The sequence below is a fragment of the Centropristis striata genome, chromosome 16, assembly GCF_030273125.1.
Source record: "Centropristis striata isolate RG_2023a ecotype Rhode Island chromosome 16, C.striata_1.0, whole genome shotgun sequence".
Taxonomy (NCBI): Eukaryota; Metazoa; Chordata; class Actinopteri; order Perciformes; family Serranidae; genus Centropristis; species Centropristis striata.
This window is the reverse complement of record NC_081532.1, coordinates 20,506,437-20,526,845: the sequence shown is the minus strand read 5'-3', so window position 1 is coordinate 20,526,845 and position 20,409 is coordinate 20,506,437. Positions and strand designations below refer to the sequence as shown.

The window sequence follows — 20,409 nt, the reverse complement described above, 5'->3', positions numbered from 1 at the left end:
ATTTAACTCAGTGTTTCCCAACCTCTTTTGTGCCATGGCACATATTTTACATTAGAAAAATCACACGGCATTTCACCAAACAAAAATGTCAAAAAGACAGTAAAAAACACCCTAAATATGTTTAGAACTGCACGTGTCATCTGTCACAATTCCAACCCTCCTCCTTTATCTGGCCTAGGAACCGGCAAAAGTGATCCAAAACTGACTGTAAGCCAGCCAGTGGCAACTTTGCACATGCAAGATTCATTTGCAGACATTTCCTTGACCTTTGACCTCAATAAATCTAAATAAAATATTTACATACACTTACACATTTTTTGTGCAATTAACATTGAGTAGTAAAGTAGTAAAGATCAGAAAAAATATACATTTTTTGGAGAGAGAAAAATCCCATAATTTACAAGCAGTTGTAGTTACAGTAGTAAAGTAGGATTTCTGGCAGCATTATACACATCAATGATGCTATGATTTCACATGATTTCGTATTTCACAATTATTTTTCAGGATAATTGTTACCCATTAAGTTTATGAGTTTATAATTTTACCATGAACATAAGTGGTTTGAAACATCAATTTCAAAATAAACTTTTACAGGGGAAAAAACTGACAAAAAAATCCTTTAACATAGAGCTTTTTGGCATACATATTTACTTGTTTCCTGCTTATGATATCACCACAGCCATGCCTCTTTGCTCATAATGCTTCCTGATGTGCTCGGTAATGGCGTTCTCATTATTAATCTCTTTCCTGAACACCATAATGTAACACTTTGGGGCCAGGTGACAGCCGAGGATGCTGTAGGTAGAAATGAGAATGGCTGCGCTTTCAATGCCTCGTTGGTCTGTGCCAAATTTTTTAATATAAATCGGGATGAAGAAAATCCAAACGATTAAGTACAGCAGCATACTAATGGTGATTAAGCGTGCATTTTTATACAGATCTGGCAACTGTTTACCTTTGAATGCAAACAGGAAACAAAGAAGGGCCAAGAAAGCGTTGTAGCCTAACATGCCAACAAAAAATAAATCAGAGCCTTTTTGACACCGCTGGTCGAGGGTCTTGTCAGAGTTCAGTTCATGATGAGTTGGGGGATAATAACAGAGCCATGACACACACAGGGCCAGCTGGATCCCAGTGACAGTAACCACCACAGCCAGTGGCTGGTTTAGCCTCTTCACCCAGGACCCTGCCTTCAGGTCAAAGTGGAAGCCTACTAAGATTTGGAGCAGGTTGGCCAGGATACAGGAGATGCAGAGGGAGAAGACTATACCAAAGAGAGGCAGGCCTACCTTGCAGGAAGCATCAGTGGGTCTTCCTGTGAAGCTAAATGTCAAGCAGAAGCAGACCAGCAAGGAAAAAAGCTCCAAGAAACACAAGTAACCTCCAACAGCCTTCACAATGGGAGTTCTACGATAGATTGTGAACAAAACAGCAAACACAATAGTAACAATTATGCCAAAGACTCCTAAGAAACTCAGGAAGATAACAAAGTAATCCGACCACTCCAGGAATTTTTCCATTTTCTTCAAACAGCCGTCCCTCTGTGGAGTTGAATACTCGTTTGGACTGCAGTGTTTACAGCCCTCACCTGCAGAAGCAGCAAATATACTTTTTAAGTGTATTTCAGAAAGAGTAAATATCGTTCTGAAAATGTATATTATGTAACCACTTTGCAATAAATTTGCATTTACCTATCTTACTTATCACTTATCTCCCTTACTGCCATAAAGATGTGTTGTTTGGTCGCACCCCCATGTGTGTTAATTAAAGAGCCCAGTAACCACATCGTAAAATAACTGCGTGCATGGTGTTTGAAAGAAAGGCCTCAGTGTCCGGTCCCCCACAGAGGACACATACGAGTTGCTGCTTCTCAGGTAACAGTTCAGCTGGTAGACCAGTAAGTTATCCAAAATATATTCAAATGAATGCAAGCAAATGCAAAGTGTTCTTTAGACATTCAGAATAACAAGGTAGGAAAAAAAAAGTATTGAACCCTACTATGCCAGCATAACTGCTGGCATCGCATTTTTTTGTTTTCTGAATAGTCTAATAAATCACCTTAAAACATGATATAATTACCATATTTATTGTGGTTTATAACTTTAACATTACGGGGGTACACTCAGAAATATTGTGCTCAGTTTGTACCTGGGGCAGTCCAAAGTCTAGTTGCAGTAATTAAACCTTGTAAGCAGGGCTTTAAATGAACTTTTTTGATCACCAGCAAACAGTAGATTTTTAAAGTTACCAGCCAATCAGATTTTCCACGAGCCAAATTTTGTGATCTTTTTACAGCTTCCACTTTGAAATTGTTTGTTCCAACCACAAAATTGCTCGTTTTAAGTGTGTCTTTAGTGTAGAACCGGCAATTCTTACAGTACATGTTATTCATTTCTTTGTCAAATACTAACCACTCACGACCTGACAGCCATTTCAAATAAAAAGTCCTTGTTTTCTTCTTTCCCCCTCCTCTTTCATCTCCATGGTCCCCTGTGTCTTCAGCCTTCCTCTTTTGCTCTTCTGTTTTTTTTTTACTCCAGGTAAATATCTCCATGTTTGTTTGTTTTTAATAATAAAATGACAAAAAGAACTCTATATAAAATTTAACAAAAAATTATAAAATTATATTTTTTTTAATCTTCTTCTTTCCTACGTTAACTTTACTACTACTACTACTACTACTACTACTGCTAATACTACTACTACTACTACTTTCCGCCCCTTTGTTTTGTTTTGCACTGTCTTCTCTTAAGTGTAGCTCCCTCGTAACCGATTCCACGCACACTAGGCACGTAGCCAATGGTCGTATGACACATCATGACATAGTGTTCATGGGAACTAACTCTAACTCTAACCCTAACCATGGGTAATGTAGGATTAGTTCCAGACCAATCTGGCAACACTGACGTCTCATCATTTCTGCGGCTGGTGCCAATTTAAAGTCCTGCTTGTATGTATGTATCTATTAGATAACCAAACAGGTACATATATGTTCTAGTATGAAAATGATCGCGGGGTGGAGGTGAAGTCACAAAAGGGGATAGTTTTTCTATTTTTTTGTCTTTGCTGTAGCAGGGGATCTGAATAAATTTGTCCGTATGACACAAAAGTCATATACATTGGAATTAAAGAGACTAAAACTAAAATAGCCGATTAAATAAGCTCCAATGGAATAATGCAGATAAAACAGTAGAATAAAAATGAGATTGCAGTGAAAGATAAGGATAGATAGATAGATAGATAGATAGATAGATAGATAGATAGATAGATAGATAGATAGATAGATAGATAGATAGATAGATAGACTTACCATTTCCTGGGGAAAAATCTCCATCTTCACATTGAACACAATCATTGCAGCACGTGTTTTTTTTCTTTTGCAACTCGTGCCCTGGTTCACACGTTTTATAGCAGTTGTAAACCGTTACCTTTAAAAGACACAACAGTATCAGTACAATATGACTCATAGATTATTTTGCAAAAATAAATATGTGATGACATTTAGACCTTACCGTCACATTGCAAAAATGACTAACAAGATCATCTGGGACTTTGATTCCTCCATCTTTTCCATTAGGCCAGTACTCTCCGATGGTTTTTATGCGTGCTGGCTGTTTGATATCAGTCATGTCCCAACGTAAGATATCATATGCTAAACTAAGAGGGTCTCCATTAGAGTCAAAGAATATTTGTGTGGTGTTCACAGTGAAGTTTACTTTCTTTATTTCCATGAGAAGCTGTGGACAAATAAACAAAAGTACAGTGATGCTGAATGAAAGACATTTTGTTATTATTGCCTCTGTTGTTGAAAACTTAAAAACAATAGAGAGCATATCAGAGACTACCAAAAATGTTAGGAATGTGCAGTGAAAGCTAGAATATTATAGAGACATTATTGGAAGAAAAAACTGGAGCAGTGTGTAGTAATGTTTGTATTTAATAACCAGATGGAATAAATCACATAGTTACAGCTAGGGATAGGGCCATAGGCTAAGCCTCTATGTGTAATTAATCACACAGTTAAAGCCAGAGGCATGGGCAGCCATGGCCGTAGAGGAGCACATGATTCTTTGATGAAGTTAGATAAGAGTCGGGGGAAGGGCTGGGCAGTGATTCTTTAATGAGGCTAGGTAAAGGCCGGGTAAGAACTGGACAATGATTCTTTGATGCTTTACCAAGTAACAACTGATTGATGATCCCTTTTTAAAAAAAAACACATGCAGGCCCCACCATAAATAATGGCGTCACTCGGTGAAGGGTTTGAGAGTTCAGCAAGGGGTTCAAGCCAGGCGGCAACCTCCGGGTCTGAGCAGGGAGGCAAACCAGGAAGTGCCTTAAGCTGCATTCTACCGAAAATTCCAGCAGGGGGCGCTAAGTTTGGCTGCCAAAAAATTCTGTCCATTCATTTCAATGCAAAATGAGAAAAGTTCTTACTTGATTTATTACCTCAGATTTTTTTTTAGGACAACACTATGTTCTCAATCGCTAGTTAGTTCAAATAATGGCCCCATTTAGAAGAAAATAGAAGATAAAGAATTGTATGATTTGGGGCGTGGCTATGTTTGATTGACAGGTGGCTAACAAAGCCAGTCGTCATCAGGAGAGAAAGCAGAACAATGCGTATACACTGCAACGTGTCAATAAAGTTATATATAACGTTATATAGATCTTAAAAAAGGATGTTTAGCGGTTTGGTCTCATAACTTTGACCCTTTCACTGTATTTTCACTTAATGACAGTTTATTTGAACCTTTTGTTCAGTAATTTGTTCAGTTTGTTCAGCATTTGGTTGGACTTACAGACACTCCAAGGAGTCGCTGTTCATTTTTCTTAGGTAAGTAACGTACATTTTGTTTTGTATTTTGCTAGCCAAAACTAACATCCCAGTTAATGCTAACATGAATTGGCAGGGACTTCTCATAGTCAGGTTGAGGTGTAGAGAGGCGTGTAGTCAGTGTCGTCAGATCCCTCTCGCTCCTCCGCAGTCCAAATATGGTCTGCTCCCCGTAACGGAAACAAGATGGCGATGCAAGATGGCGACGAGTGTGACACTGAACTCTATGCTTCCAATGGGCAGTCCACAAACCAATGGGTGACGTCACGGTGACTATGTCCATTATTTATATACAGTCTATGGTTCAAGCGTGTGTGTTATGACGCAAATAAAGCTTGTAGCTAGGCAATTCAATGGCAAACAGGGGGATGGAGAAATGGTTGTATGGTCTGCATGGTATAAAAAAGTGTAGCCGAACTGAGAATTCTTCAGTCAATCCTGGTCCGGACAGTTGACTCGGGTTAAGTCTTCTGTACGAGAATAAACTCTACCGCATGAAACTCTGCTCATCCCATTACTTTTTACACTTGCACTTTGTATCAATTTTTTGGGGGAAATAATTGGTGCATATGTTGCTGTATTATTGGTCAAATGTCCTCATCTGTCCCAGGCTTGGTTCACTAAATTTTTACACAAAACATTCTGTCAATAACTAAAAAAAATAAATATGTTTAAATATGTTTCTTTTCTTTTTTTTTAGTAAAAGATGAGTAAAATCAATTTCCCCCAAAACAGCTGAAGAGGTATCAAACTTCTCATCAAACAAATTAATGCAAATCCATAAATCTTAAAGGTATACTGTGAAAACATGCACGAGTAATGTAAAATCGGTCATATATGTCACTTTACTGTACCTCCAAGGCAGTAAATTTGTTGGTTCGTTCACATCGGTGGTTGTCACATTTTAGCAGGCGCCTGAGACCCTCAACAATGACTTGAACAGCTAAGTAGATATTGTATGATTCATCCTGGTCGATGCATTTAGCTAAGGACCTTGGGTTCATACACTGAAAGATGTTTGGTAGTGGGCAGTTAGTCTCAATCTCAGAATGATTGGAACAAAGTGGATACTGAGTCAGGTAATGTTGGAGGATGGCGTTGGACGTCCCGTTGAAAGTCCCGTTGAACGTCCCGTTGAACATTGACATGACGTAGTCTTGAAAACCAGGCACAACCTTCCTCTTAGAGACGAATCCGAAAACCTCCCCGGCCATCTCTATGCCTGGCAGGGCAGAGACCTTTGAGGAGGTGGACCATGTATCACTTGCAATCCAAGTCCTGTTGAGTCTACATTTTATAGCTTCTTCCATGAGGAATGCAACATTGGCGTCCTTTGTGAACACAATGATGGCCTCAGCAGAGGATTTATTTATATTGACCAGCAGCTTATTCAACTTGTCATAGCTTTGGGAATTTCTGCGGGAAAAGTAACCTGGCAGGATGTCAACGAATTCAATGCAGATATCTTCTTTTTCCCTGATGAAAGTTACAAGCTTATCACTGCCGTACTTCCCGTACTCATCATCACTTCCTATTATGGCCACTGTTTTCCAGTTAAACTTCTTCACCAGCTCAGCCATGGCCTTTGTCTGATATTCGTCACTGGGTATGGTTCGCAGAAAAGTGGGGAACTTCAACTTCCTGCTGAGCTGCTCGCTTGTTGAAGCATAGCTAATCTGGAACAAACAGAAATACATCATGTGGACACTGTTCCGCATGTTGCTTGCAACAAGATTGCAAATCATCCTACGTTATTATATTGCAGCATCTATTTGATACTGTGTAGAAGTTCTTATTCCTGACTGAATGTAGATACCAAACACCCCAGACTCTCCACTGCATCATGGCAAGACATACCCCATTCTAAGTTCAAACAACATGGTTCTCTTAATCTTTAATAGACATAGGAATTCTCTCATAATCTTGGCCTCAATCAATGCAGGCACTGAAAATATTTTGCATTCTAACTGATAACACTATCAAATAAAGAGAAGACAAACCTGGGCAACTGACGACAGAGCAACAACTCGTGCAACAGCTATTGACACCTCCGAATACCTTTCACCTATCACTGCCTTTGTGTTGGGTTCAGATAAAGCAGACTGAAAGTTTGGAGGTACTAAACAGCTCTTAGGCTCCGACTGGTTCTTCAGCAACTGAAGTGTTGCTCTGATGGCAAAGCTGACATCTCCACAAGTGTCATAGATGTCATATCCTAGGGTGATGTTGGGTAGAACCCTTGGTGTGCGCTCGTTTACTTCTCTGATGGCATATATCATCACTTGAGTGCGAAGAAACATTCGGATATCATAGCTGCAGAAACAGTCAGACAGATGGAATTCCTGAAATGATTCATTGATATTACAGTCCAGTGAATGGACTAACATCAACAAGAGCGTACTTACTCGCTGCAGGAGAGTGGTGTAGGAGATTCACTCCGGTTTGATTCTAAGTGAATTGGGAAAAGTCCTCCAATGATGACGTCCCCAGGAGAGTATGCGTGTAGAAGACCAATGTCTCCTGAACAAGAACAAAATATGCTCATGATACTCACACATAAACATAGCAGGAACATCATGGATACACAGAGGTAAAACACATGCATGCATTGGTTCCTCTCTCCAACATTAACGGTTGTCTGGTCAACACCTGTTATATAATTACTCTTTGTTGGAAGTCAGACTGGATCATTTGCATGTTTCCGGGCGAGCAGAAATGTTAATCCAATGCATCTAAGCATGGTGTGTTCACTGGTGTCTAAAAAAAATGGGTTAAAATGCAGAGTTTGAATTTCTCCTTTGTGGGACAAATAAGGCAATATTAAATCTTGAAATCTTGAATCAAACAGAATGGGGAAGTTGAGGCAAACTCTTACACATCTTTGACACCTCAACAACTGGTTGACATTTATAAAAGGCTGTTTATAATCTATATGTATCAACATGTTACTGTTATATCTTGTAGTAACAGGAACATGTTGATACATATACCTATATTCTTAAATATTCACTACACTCAGCTAGTTCTACTTACATTTACAACATATTTTACATTTAAGAATTCAATAACCTCTGTAATCTGAGACATTACATCCAGAACATTAGTAATAGTTTATCATGAAATTGTTGGCCTTTGACTTCACTTCACAGCTTAATTTAGGCAACAAATTATCCTTTATTTATAAAGGATAAGGTTTATATTGTCTTGTTACAAAATTTGTTTTTTTAAATCCACCTGGCATTTTAGATTATGGTTAACTATGTTTTATTTTGTAGCTGTTATATATGTTATGGTAGTGTTTATTTATATATTTATTTTCATCCTCTGCCTAAAACGAGCTGATTGTTTCTCTGTGTTTGTTGCCATTTGGTCCAAATAGTGAACGTTCCAGGGGAAAAAACTTTCCAGGTACAAGGAGGTGGAGTACTGCAGTGTTCACCAAGAAAAGGTAATTTTTTTATTCATAGTACACAGCCCTTTATGACAAACATCACTCTTCACAGACAATATCTGAAAGACAATATGATTAAAATGTGATACATAGTGCATTGTGCATTATACATTATTCAACCATTCTAGACCAGTACAAAGTAGCTTAATATTTTTTTCAAAAGATAACATATTTTGCCAGCAGTTGTAGTTACAGCAGTAAAATAGGATTTTTGGCAGCATATGTACATCAGTAATGCTATCATTTCACATGAATTCATATTTCTGTCAGGATAATTGTTACCTATTAAGTTTATGAGTTTATGATTTTACCATGAACATTATCGGTTTGAAACATCACTTTCAAAATAAACTTATACAGGGAAAAAAATCCTTTAACATAGAGCTTTTTGGCATACATATTTACTTGTTTCCTGCTTATGATTTCACCACAGCCATGCCTCTTTGCTCATAATGCTTCCTGATGTGCTCGGTAATGGCGTTCTGATTATTAATCTCTTTCCTGAACACCATAATGTAACACTTTGGGGCCAGGTGACAGCCGAGGATGCTGTAGGTAGAAATGAGAATGGCTGCACTTTCAATGCCTCGTTGGTCTGTGCCAAATTTTTTGATATAAATCGGGATGAAGAAAATCCAAACGATTAAGTACAGCAGCATGCTAACGGTGATTAAGCGTGCATTTTTATACAGATCTGGCAACTGTTTACCTTTGAATGCAAACAGGAAACAAATAAGGGCCAAGAAAGCGTTGTAGCCTAACATGCCAACAAAAAATAAATCAGAGCCTTTTTGACACCGCTGGTCGAGGGTCTTGTTTGAGTTCACTTCATGATGAGTTGGGGGATAATAACAGAGCCATGACACACACAGGGCCAGTTGGATCCCAGTGACAGTAACCACCACAGCCAATGGCTGGTTTAGCCTCTTCACCCAGGACCCTGCCTTCAGGTCAAAGTGGAAGCCTACTAAGATTTGGAGCAGGTTGGCCAGGATACAGGAGATGCAGAGGGAGAAGACTATACCAAAGAGAGGCAGGCCTACCTTGCAGGAAGCATCAGTGGGTTTTCCTGCGAAGCTAAATGTCGAGCAGAAGCAGGCCAGCAAGGAAAAAAGCTCCAAGAAACACAAGTAACCTCCAACAGCCTTCACAATGGGAGTTCTACGATAGATTGTGAACAAAACAGCAAACACAATAGTAACAATTATGCCAAAGACTCCTAAGAAACTCAAGAAGATAACAAAGTAATCCGACCACTCCAGGAATTTTTCCTTTTTCTTCAAACAGCCGTCCCTCTGTGGAGTTGAATACTCCTTTTGACTGCAGTGTTTACAGCCCTCACCTGCAGAAGCAAACAAAGACATGCACATTTCACTGAATGAGGAATGTAAGACTATTGTGCAGATTCATGAATCAATTCCATTGAAACGTATTATGTGATAAATACTCAAATAAAAAATATTTTGATTTACATAAATGAGGAAATACCAAACATCAGCATCTGATCACCAAAAATGACTATATATGTATATATATACATATATATATATCCTCCTGTAGCAGCAGCACATACACACTGTACTGCTACTGCTAACTGTTAGCCTATTAGCAATTTGCAGACTGGACGCTAAAGGGTTAACATACCCTCCCGCTCTGTGACTGCAGCTGGGAGAGACTGCTGCAGGAGGACTGTGCCGGACTTGGACTCGTTCTTACACTTCTTAACGAGCTGGGCCGGTGGCTCGTTAGAATAAGAACTAGTCTCCAAAGGTTTCCAATAATACCAGAAAAAGTTGCTAGATTTGGTGCTAGTTGCTTTATTTGAAAAATAGTCGCTAGGGGGGTCTGCCATCAGGCTGTCTCATTCTTCAAGAGATTCTACCAGACTAACTAAATTTCCCCTAGGGGATAAATGAAGTAATTTTGATTGATTGATTTGAAAAGTCGCTAAATATAGCAACAAGGTTTTACAATCTTTTACATCCTGCTTAGCGTTCTCTCCAATCAGCAACCCGGCTTTTTTCAGGGGAGAAAAACGGCCCTGCTCTTTGACAGGGCCAAAAAAAGTACGGTCAAAAGACCGCTCAGGACGGCTCATATTCAAATTAGGGGCGTTTCGGTGAGTGAGACCCACCTCATTCCGGGTATTGGGCTGTAATGGAAACACCCCTATTGTTGAGTTCCAATAATCAGACCTTAGGCGTAGATTAAGATGTTTCAACTGTACCCCTTTTCCTTTAAGGACTGATATTGGACCTCAAAGTGCGTATCTATTTGAGGACAGAACAGTTACATATATGTTCTAGTGTGAGAAATGATTGGGGGGTGGGGGTGAAGTCACAAATTAGATAGTGTTTATATTTTTTGATGGACGGACGGACAGACGGACGGATGGACGGACAGACAGATGGTAGACTTACCATTTCCAGGGGAAAAATCTCCATCTTCACATTGAACACAATCATTGCAGCACGGTTTATTTTTTTTCTTTTGCAACTCGTGCCCTGGTTCACACGTTTTATAGCAGTTGTAAACCGTTACCTTTAAAAGACACAACAGTATAAGTACAATATGACTCATAGATTATTTTGCAAAAAAAATATGTGATGACATTTAGATCTTACCTTCACATTGCGCATATTTCTAGCAAGGTCATCTGGGACTTTGATTCTTCCATCTTTTTCATCAGGCCAGTACTCTCCGATGGTTTTTATGCATGCTGGCTGTTTGGTATCAGTCATGTTCCAACGTACGATATCATATGCTAAACTAAGGGGGTCTCCATTAGAATCAAAGAATATATGTGTGGTGTTCACAGTGAAGTTTACTTTCTTTATTTCCATAAGAAGCTGTGGAGACAAACAAACAAAAGTACAGTGATGCCGAATGAAAGAAATGGTGTTATTATTGCCTCACAGAGAGCATATCAGAAACTACCAAAAATGTTAGGAATTTGCAGTGTAAGCTAGAAAATTATAGGTGCATTACTGGAAGAAAAAACTGGAGCAGTGTGCAGTAATGATTGTGTTTAATAACCACATGGAATAAATCACATAGTTACAGCTAGGGATAGGGCCTCTATGTGTAATTAATCACACAGTTAAAGCCAGAGGCATGGGCAGCCATGGTCGGTAGAGGAGCACGTGATTCTTTGTTAGATAAGAGTCGGGGGAAGAACTGGGCAGTGATTCTTTAATGAGGCTAGGTAAAGGCCGGGTAACAACTAGACAATAATTCTTTGATGCTTTACCAAGTAACAACTGATTGATGATCCTTTTTTTTTTTAACACATGCAGGCCCCACCAAATATAATGGCATCACTTGGTGAAGGGTTTGAGAGTTCAGTGGGGGGTTCGAGCGGAGAGTGTTATGATGCAGTTTAAGATGAGTAAAAATCAATTTCACTCGAAACAGCTGGAGAGGTATCAAATTCTCATCAAATATATGCATATCCAAAATGTTGAAGGCATACTATAAAGACATGAATGAGTAATGCCAAATATGTCATATATGTCACTTTACTGTACCTCCAAGGCAGTAAATTTGTTGGTTCGTTCACATCGGTGGTTGTCACATTTCAGCAGGCGCCTGAGACCCTCAACAATGACTTGAACAGCTAAGTAGATATTGTATGATTCATCCTGGTCGATGCATTTAGCTAAGGACCTTGGGTTCAGACATTGAAAGCTGTTGGGTAGTGGGCAGTTAGTCTCTCTGTCCTCCTCAGAATGATTGGAACAAAGTGGATACTGAGTCAGGTAATGTTGGAGGATGGCGTTGGAGGTCCCGTTGAACATTGACATGACGTAGTCTTCAAAACCAGGCACAACCTTCCTCTTAGAGATGAATCCGAAAACCTCCCCGGCCATCTCTATGCCTGGCAGCGCAGAGACCTTTGAGGAGGTGGACCATGAATCACTTGCAATCCAAGTCCTGTTGAGTCTATATTTTGTAGCTGCTTCCATGAGGAATGCAACATTGGTTTCCTTTGTGAACACAATGATGGCCTCAGCAGAGGATTTATTTATATTGACCAGCAGCTCATTCAGCCTGTCATAGCTTTGGGAAATATTGCGGGAAAAGTAACCTGGCAGGATGTCAACGAATTCAATGCAGATATCTTTTATTTCACTGATGAAAGTTACAAGCTTATCACTGCCGTACTTCCCGTACTCATCATCACTTCCTATTATGGCCACTGTTTTCCAGTTAAACTTCTTCACCAGCTCAGCCATGGCCTTTGTCTGATATTCGTCACTGGGTATGGTTCGCAGAAAAGTGGGGAACTTCAACTTCCTGCTGAGCTGCTCGCTTGTTGAAGCATAGCTAATCTGGAACAAACAGAAATACATCATGTGGACACTGTTCCGCATGTTGCTTGCAACAAGATTGTATTTAAAGGCCTGAGGGTCAATGTTATTACATTGCAGCATCTATTTGATACTGTGAAGTTCTTATTCCTGACTGAATGTAGATACCAAACACCCCAGACTCTCCACTGCATCATGGCAAGACATACCCCATTCTAAGTTCAAACAACATGGTTCTCTTAATCTTTAATAGACATAGGAATTCTCTCATAATCTTGGCCTCAATCTATGCAGGCACTGAAAATATTTTGCATTCTAACTGTTTATACACTATCAAATAAAGAGAAGACAAACCTGAGCAACTGACGACAGAGCAACAACTCGTGCAACAGCTATTGACACCTCCGAATACCTTTCACCTATCACTGCCTTTGTGTTGGGCTCAGATAAAGCAGACTGAAAGTTTGGAGGTACTAAACAGCTCTTAGGGTCCGACTGGTCCTTCAGCAACTGAAGTGTCGCTCTGATGGCAAAGGTGACATCTCCACAAGTGTCATAGATGTCATATCCTAGGGTGATGTTGGGTAGAACCCTTGGTGTGCGCTCGTTTACTTCTCTGATGGCATATATCATCACTTGAGTGCGAAGAAACATTCGGATATCATAGCTGCAGAAACAGTCAGAGGACAGATGGAATTCCTGAAATTATTTATTGATATTACAGTCCAGTGACTGGACTAACATCAACAAGAGCGTACTTACTCGCTGCAGGAGAGTGGTGTAGGAGATTCACTCCGGTTTGATTTTAAGTGAATTGGGAAAAGTCCTCCAATGATGACGTCCCCAGGAGAGTATGCGTGTAGAAGACCAATGTCTCCTGAACAAGAACAAAATATGCTCATGATACTCACAAATAAACATAGCAGGAACATCATGGATACACAGAGGTAAAACACATGTATGCATTGGTTCCTCTCTCTGTCGAACATTAACTGGTGTCCTGTCAACATCGCTCATATAACCACTCTTTTTTGGAAGTCAGACTGGATCATTTGCATGATCAAACAATATGAGGAAGTTGAGGCAAAACCGTCACTCTGACACATCTTTGACACATGAACAACTGGTTGGCCTCAAATCATTCATAGAGGAAGGTTTATTCATGGTAATAAAAAGTTGTGATTCTATGTAAAACATAAATTAAATCAGAATGTATCAAACTCAGACTTTAGAGTTTATTTTTACAAACACAAAAGGTTATCATTTGGAACACTCACCTCTTAAAACCCACTGGCCTGGATAGGTTTAAGGCTAGGAGAAGGGTTAGGATTAGACCAAAAATATTGTTGACGGTAAAGCTTTTTGATATATAACATTCGAAAACTGCAAAATATTTTATGGTTAAACAGATTTTTATTCATGGTAAATGTTACGGCCACCAACTTCCTCTGGCCTCTTTCTTGAGGATTGGTGCTGCTCCCTCTCTCTCTCTCTCTCTTTTGCTCTCTCTCTCTCTCAGGTCCTGCCACGCCCCTCTCCGCATGCCTGGTTCACCCACACCTGAATGTGATCTGTTCGTCAGGGGAGCTGTATATTAACCCCCAGAATCAATGAGCTTCCCACTCGCTTCTCACTGGGACAGTGGTCGGAGTGAGGTGTGTTCTTAGTGGAGACGGAGGCCGACCTTTGTAGTATCTTTGAGACGTTTTGCATGAGAGTAGAATTTGTTTTGGCTGGACAGTTGTTGTTTGTGTGAGTGTGTTGATGGGTGAGTGTGCAGTCTGTGTAGTTGGTGACCGGTGGGAAGTGAAGTGTGTGAGTGTTGGCCGACGTTCGATAAGGCCCAGTAGCAACACTTCCGTGCTGCTTCCTCGTGGCTGCTGCACCATGGCTGGGATGGAGGGAAGTGAGAATAGCTACAACAGCATGGAGCTGAGTGAGGAGGACAACAGGAGTGGTATTGAAAAATGTGGAGGGAAGCAGGCTGGGAGAACATACAGGAAGAGAAAGAAAGAGGACAAATGTGGAGTTCAGAAGAGAGGAGAGTACTATCTTTTACTATATTTAAGACAATAATGAAAGAGTGAGTGAAGTACATCGACCTTCTCTGTTCAGAAATCACAGGCTGCTGATCAGTTAGCTGTAACCACCTCACAGAAAAGGATACCCCACTTAGTTTTACACAGATTCTAATAATGTGGATGTGCAACTATCTTATTGGTCAAAAACTGTTGGGGCAGCATCCTGGTTTAAACTTTACCCTTCCCATTTTAGCACACAGGCTAGTCCCAGCTTCTTGGTGCTTCAGCTTCCGGACACCGCCCTGTGGAGAAAAAAAAAGCTAACAGCACACTTCTGTATCTTGTCTAGTGTTCGTCAGTGTCTATCTCCACCTGGGCCCCTGATCTTGAATTGTAGCACCAAGAGTGCTTTAGTGTTTCATCTGCTTGCCCTCAGATATGTGGTAGCGTGCAAAGTGTTATCAGTATGTCCTTTCTGTTGATACTCGTTATTTCTGTGTGCTGTGCATGGCATATAAAATGTGTGTTTTATGCTTTGCTAAATACATTTTGTAGGTGCAGTTTCTTCTCAAAATACTGAGAATGCTTGCTAAAGCCTGATTTCCACCAGCCGCGGAACGGCTGCGCTGCGGTATCCGTTGCTGATCGCTGCCACTCTAATCAATGAGACCATTTCTAATGAGATTAATTCACACCGGGCACATAACGGCAGCGTAGCAAGCCAGCCGTATACATGCGAGATAATAAGAGCACCCGATAATCTTGAACGCACAGGAGACCGCGAGATCCCGTGATAAACTGTGTGTATAAAGTAAACAACAAAAACAAACAGCTTACTTTGCTTCTCCGACGTGGAAGATCTGTTGATCTGGACATGTATCCTTATAAATAGAATATGTTATGTCATAATTAGGGCCTCGGGGCAATCGCACCAAGCACTGGTCCCTACAGCAATAGGGACCAGTGCTTCGCCCCGAGCACTACTGTTATACTGTGGATTTTTTCTTATTCCTCTTCCGGACGCATTTCGTCCCGCTACTAGTCCTACAACTTGAAGAGTTGCAGGACAAATTATATATCAAAACGTGCGGTTTGATCGGGATCGGTGTGCTATTATAATAAGTCGCGAAAAACTGCCCAAAATTTTGCATTGAAATGAATGGGACGGCCGAAAAAAAATGAGCGAAAAAGAACAATAATTGGAGATTTTTAAACGTCTACTCCTCCAGCATAATTTCACCTAGAGACTCCATTTAAACTTTAAACAGTAGACACAAGTCTTGTGTATCGGTGTATTAATCCACGTTTCGATAGGTCATATAGTTTTTTATCAATCCCTGTTCAATGACCATGATCAGTTTTGGAGAAATTCTGAGATTATAATGGGTGTGTATTGCACGGAATGTTCGTGTCACAGTGTGTGACATCATCGCCAGAGTGTAGAGGGAGAGAAGAAATTGTCAAAAAATAAATTTGAAAACTGCGCTCCAGGCCGCAAATTTCACTCTACAGAGATAATTTTTACATAGAAACGTAGGAAAATTTGTCTTCTCACTCACAATCCTCTGGTAAAGCTGTCAGAGTTATAGTTTGGGCGTATGACGCACAGATGCGCCACCAAAACCACCAACAGCCTCATTGGCTCCCATATTAAAAACGCAGGAAGATTTTGAAAAAAGGAAGATGGAACTGTTTTTTTAGATCGCTCTAACAAAGCTATTTTTTAATTTTTCTTTAAAAAAATCATATGTAGACGTTCAGGAAGAACTCGGGACGCTCAAAGTGAAGTCAGATCAATGATAGGTATTATGGTTTTGCCAAAAATGCTTTCTGTTCGAGGCCAGAAATTCGAGTCTGTCCACCTCTGGCTGCTGTCACTCTTTCGGAACATTAACAGCTGCAGTTAATTCTGTTGATTGCTTTGATCTGATTGCCTTTGATCTTTGATGTGATTACAGTTACAGATACACACACACACACACACATGCACTAAAGTGCGCACACTCCTCACACATGCATACACATGCTTCATACACGCACACACAGGTAACTTTATGTGATTTTAATTACACACACACACACACATTTTGAGGTTAAAGGGCATAGTTTGAAATCTCTGAAGAATCTCATCATAGTGTTCACACACCAGCAGTAGCCCCTGTGGCCCTTTCAAAATTTCCCCAGAGGAAATTTTGTAGTTATTGTATGCTGTTCCACTTCAACAATCAGTCTCTGGTTCTCTATGTCGCCAACCCTCTGAGACCCTTTGATTGATTGATTGCTGATCTGATGCCGGTCAAGATGTAATGTTGATGTGAAGTAGTTTTAGGCTGCATGAACTGCGTATTGTTTTATTTTGAATGGGGGCGGAAGTGTATTACATTGATTCTGTGTCGGAATTCCTGTCTGGTGCAATCTGCTCTGTTGAGCTTGACGCGGTTTAGCAACGGCTCGCGGTAAAAATAGAAATGTTACGGATTGAAAGCGCTGCAGAGCGGAGAGCCGCGGCTGAGACGCTGCTGAGACATTACGCGGCACGCCCGGTGTAAATGGTCTCATTGATTAGAGTGGCAGCTATCAGCAATGGTGACCGCAGCCGTTCCGCGGCCGTTCCGCGCCCGGTGGAAATCAGGCTTTACTCGTCATTATGTTCCCGGGTCTCAGACTTTCTGCCTGGTTCTCAAACTAAAGTAAACATTGTACGAAGGTTTTACTTGTGGAGTACTCCAATAATGAGATAAAGAAAGAAAAATGCAAAATTTGAAAGGAAAATATACTTAAACCAGTACCGTGGAAGATTTGCAATTATGTAAGTAGTATATTTAATTTAAAAATATATATCAATCTAGGCTTTATTCATAGGCTAAGTCCACTGGTGTGACAGCCATGTCCACCAGTGTGACGCTGATTTCATTTCACATTATAGGACAGTGCTGTCACACCAGTGGACATTTTCAGTCACATGCTCAGTTTTTGGCCTAGCTGTATGCTAGACAGACTTCAATCCAACATTACAGTGGAAGGTTTCCATTATCTAAAGAACTAAAAGAATATAAATGTATGAACATTTTCATATTAACACTCAAATTACATCACACCAAAGGACTACGTAATTGGTCCCATTTATAACAGAGCATGGAAGGACCCTCAAACGGCTGGATTTGAAGGATATACATGTCATCGACATCCGCCGAGAACTGTCCCATGTCCAGGATCCTCTGCAGGACAGAGTCCTTCTTCTGCCCAAATTCCAAGGATGCATGTGTGTATCCTCCGTGCGCTCCGACTACCCATAATGCCTTGCGCACACCGGTCTACCGGGAGATTTAAAAATGGCAAGCATAGAAACAGTGACGCCGACGGCGCAATATGCATTTAAATAGTATTTCCAGTTTACACTGAATGTCAAGGGCGTAGGAACCGGGGGGGGGACGTGTCCCCCCCAATATTGTAGACAGGCGCATTTGTCCCACCCAAAAATTATACCGCGAGACGAGAAAAATATTTTATTTTGAAATATTTAACTCACATGCTTTTATTTTGAAAGCGCAACACAGCCTCTTGTCACCGGCCCGCCCCCGCCCCCTCAACGGCTCAGACGGTTTGAATCCTGAGTGTGCAACAGACAGCAGGTCAGAGATTAAAATGAAAAGAAAGCAGCAGCTCACTTTAAGTGAGTTTTTTCTCGTAGGGAAGAAAAGAAAGAAAGAAAATGTGAGTTGCTAATAATTTTGCCCAAGAGGATAATTATATTTTCTGTCAAATGTTAGACTGGTTGATGTTAAACTGATGTTGTGATTCAACATCTAACTAGTACACTCTTAACACGTCCGGTTTTACGTCTCGGCCTATCAACACAATTTAAAAACTAGTATATAGTTTGAAATCCGCACTTTCGCCACAAGTTGAAACGGAGAGTCAGTGAGGCTGCATCTCGCGGCTCCGTCGTCTTAAAGCGGTCACGTGATTTGGACGCGCCGACGCGTCCGTTAAATAACACAATTTTTCTATTAACTTAACATATGTGACTCGCTTGTTCTTGACATTCCCATCAGTATTTTTCTATACCTTACTCATCTCCACTGCCTTCATACTAGAGATCAGATGTACTTCTTCAAGAAACTGGTAATGGTGAGGGAGATGCAGGGACAGCCAGCACAGCAGAGTTGCAGGTAGGTGTTATATGAAGGTTGAGGTGATTTTAGGTTGTTGATCATAAGAGGAAGGTTTGAACATTATATGAAGTGAACACGGTTGAATTTAAACAATAATATAACAAACATGATTTTGATATTGCACTAGCTTTCCCATCAGTATTTTTCTATACCTTATTCATCTCCACTGCTTTCATACTAGAGATCAGATGTACTTCTTCAAGAAACTGGTAATGGTGAGGGAGATGCAGGGACAGCCAACACAGCAGAGTTGCAGGTAGGTGTTATATGAAGGTTGAGGTGATTTTAGGTTGTTGATCATGAGAGGAAGGTTTGAACATTATATGAAGTGAACACGGTTGAATTTAAGGGTTAGCGTTAGAGTGCTTGTAGTAACTGCAGTCTTGTTCCATTGTGTGACAATGTGACTGTTTTCCTTTTAGGGTGTTCAGAGCAGGGACAGACAGCTGAGAGACACTGAAGTCAGAGGACAGAGGACAAAGTTATATCAGCCACACCCAAAATTCATTGACACTCAAGTACTGTCCAACAGAACTCTCTCCTTCCAAGAGCGGTGGTACAAGGACTTTCCCTGGCTACATTATGATGCAGTGCAGAAGGGGGTTTTGTGTTTTTACTGCATGAGAATTTACCAGGACAAACTCACACCATTTGCTGTAAAATCAGAACCTGTATTTATCACTTCTGGATTCAAAAATTGGAAAAAGGCGATTGAAAAATTTAAAGCGCATGAAAGTAGTCATACACACCGTCATGCTGTCTCTGTGACTGCACAAGAAAATCACCCTGTAAATGCACAGTTGTCCAGTGCTTTTGCAAATCAACAAGCAGACAACAGGCACTGTCTGGGGAAAATCGTGAGTTCAATCAAATATTTGGCACGACAGGGACAGGCCTTGAGAGGACATGAGGATGAAAACAGTAATTTTTATCAACTCTTGAAAGACAAGGCAGAGGATGATGTCCTTTTAGCGAGATGGTTGCAGAGGTCCCAGAAAGAGTACATCAGTCCACAAATCCAGAATGAAATTCTGTCTACAATGAGCAACAATATTGTGAGTGGAATAGCTGATACAATCAGAGATCTACCAGTTCTTCAGTATGCAGTTATTATGGATGGAACACAAGACATTTCTGGGCAAGAACAAGAAAGTATTTGCCTGCGTTATGTTGACAGTGACCTGAAGCCCCATGAAGAGTTCATTGGTTTTTATTCTGTTTCTGAAACAACAGGACAAAGCCTTGCTGGAGTCGTTAAAGATGTGCTGCTGAGATTAAACTTACCAAGGCATGGTTTACGAGGTCAAACTTATGACGGGGCAGCTAATATGGCCGGGAAGCATGCTGGTGCACAGGCACTGATAAAACAAGTGAAGCCACTAGCACTTTACGTTCACTGTGGAGCCCACTGTACTAATTTAATCACACAGAAAGCTTGCTTAGCCTCTGTTCTGATCAGAGACTCGTTGGATTGGGTCAACCAGCTTGGAGTCCTTCTGTCTCATTCAGGGAAGTTTAAGGCTATCCATGAAGCAATGGCACATGCAGAGAATCCATCATGCACTGCAATAAAACCCCTGTGCCCCACGAGATGGACAGTACGGGGCAAAGCCATCAC

At 40.6% G+C, this 20,409-nt stretch overlaps 2 protein-coding genes across 2 annotated transcripts; both read right to left on the bottom strand.

Moving 5' to 3' along the window:
* Positions 1-662: 662 nt before the first annotated feature.
* On the bottom strand, positions 663-7,518 carry LOC131988446 (G-protein coupled receptor family C group 6 member A-like). The gene is made up of 6 exons (XM_059353557.1): positions 7,240-7,518; positions 6,835-7,147; positions 5,689-6,510; positions 3,513-3,737; positions 3,311-3,428; positions 663-1,588 (listed from the first exon to the last, which is right to left on the bottom strand). Exons 1-6 carry the CDS (start codon positions 7,437-7,439, stop codon positions 663-665), a joined length of 2,604 nt encoding a protein of 867 aa, XP_059209540.1. The 5' UTR covers positions 7,440-7,518.
* A 1,183-nt stretch (positions 7,519-8,701) lies between these two features.
* Positions 8,702-13,934, bottom strand: LOC131988445 (G-protein coupled receptor family C group 6 member A-like). The gene is made up of 6 exons (XM_059353556.1): positions 13,358-13,934; positions 12,950-13,262; positions 11,813-12,616; positions 10,916-11,134; positions 10,706-10,826; positions 8,702-9,627 (listed from the first exon to the last, which is right to left on the bottom strand). Exons 1-6 carry the CDS (start codon positions 13,603-13,605, stop codon positions 8,702-8,704), a joined length of 2,631 nt encoding a protein of 876 aa, XP_059209539.1. The 5' UTR covers positions 13,606-13,934.
* Between the last annotated feature and the right edge of the window lie 6,475 nt (positions 13,935-20,409).

Excerpts from the sequence above, each read along its gene's own strand:
- LOC131988446 (XM_059353557.1), bottom strand. The coding sequence starts at position 7,439 with ATGCATGTGTTTTACCTCTGTGTATCCATGATGTTCCTGCTATGTTTA. Across the intron at positions 6,511-6,834 it reads CTCTGTCGTCAGTTGCCCAG|ATTAGCTATGCTTCAACAAG; the intron begins GTTTGTCTTCTC and ends TGTTTGTTCCAG. Across the intron at positions 1,589-3,310 it reads AGATTTTTCCCCAGGAAATG|GTGAGGGCTGTAAACACTGC; the intron begins GTAAGTCTATCT and ends CTGCTTCTGCAG.
- LOC131988445 (XM_059353556.1), bottom strand. The coding sequence starts at position 13,605 with ATGTTGACAGGACACCAGTTAATGTTCGACAGAGAGAGGAACCAATGC. Across the intron at positions 10,827-10,915 it reads TTGCTAGAAATATGCGCAAT|GTAACGGTTTACAACTGCTA; the intron begins GTGAAGGTAAGA and ends TGTCTTTTAAAG. Across the intron at positions 9,628-10,705 it reads AGATTTTTCCCCTGGAAATG|GTGAGGGCTGTAAACACTGC; the intron begins GTAAGTCTACCA and ends TTGCTTCTGCAG.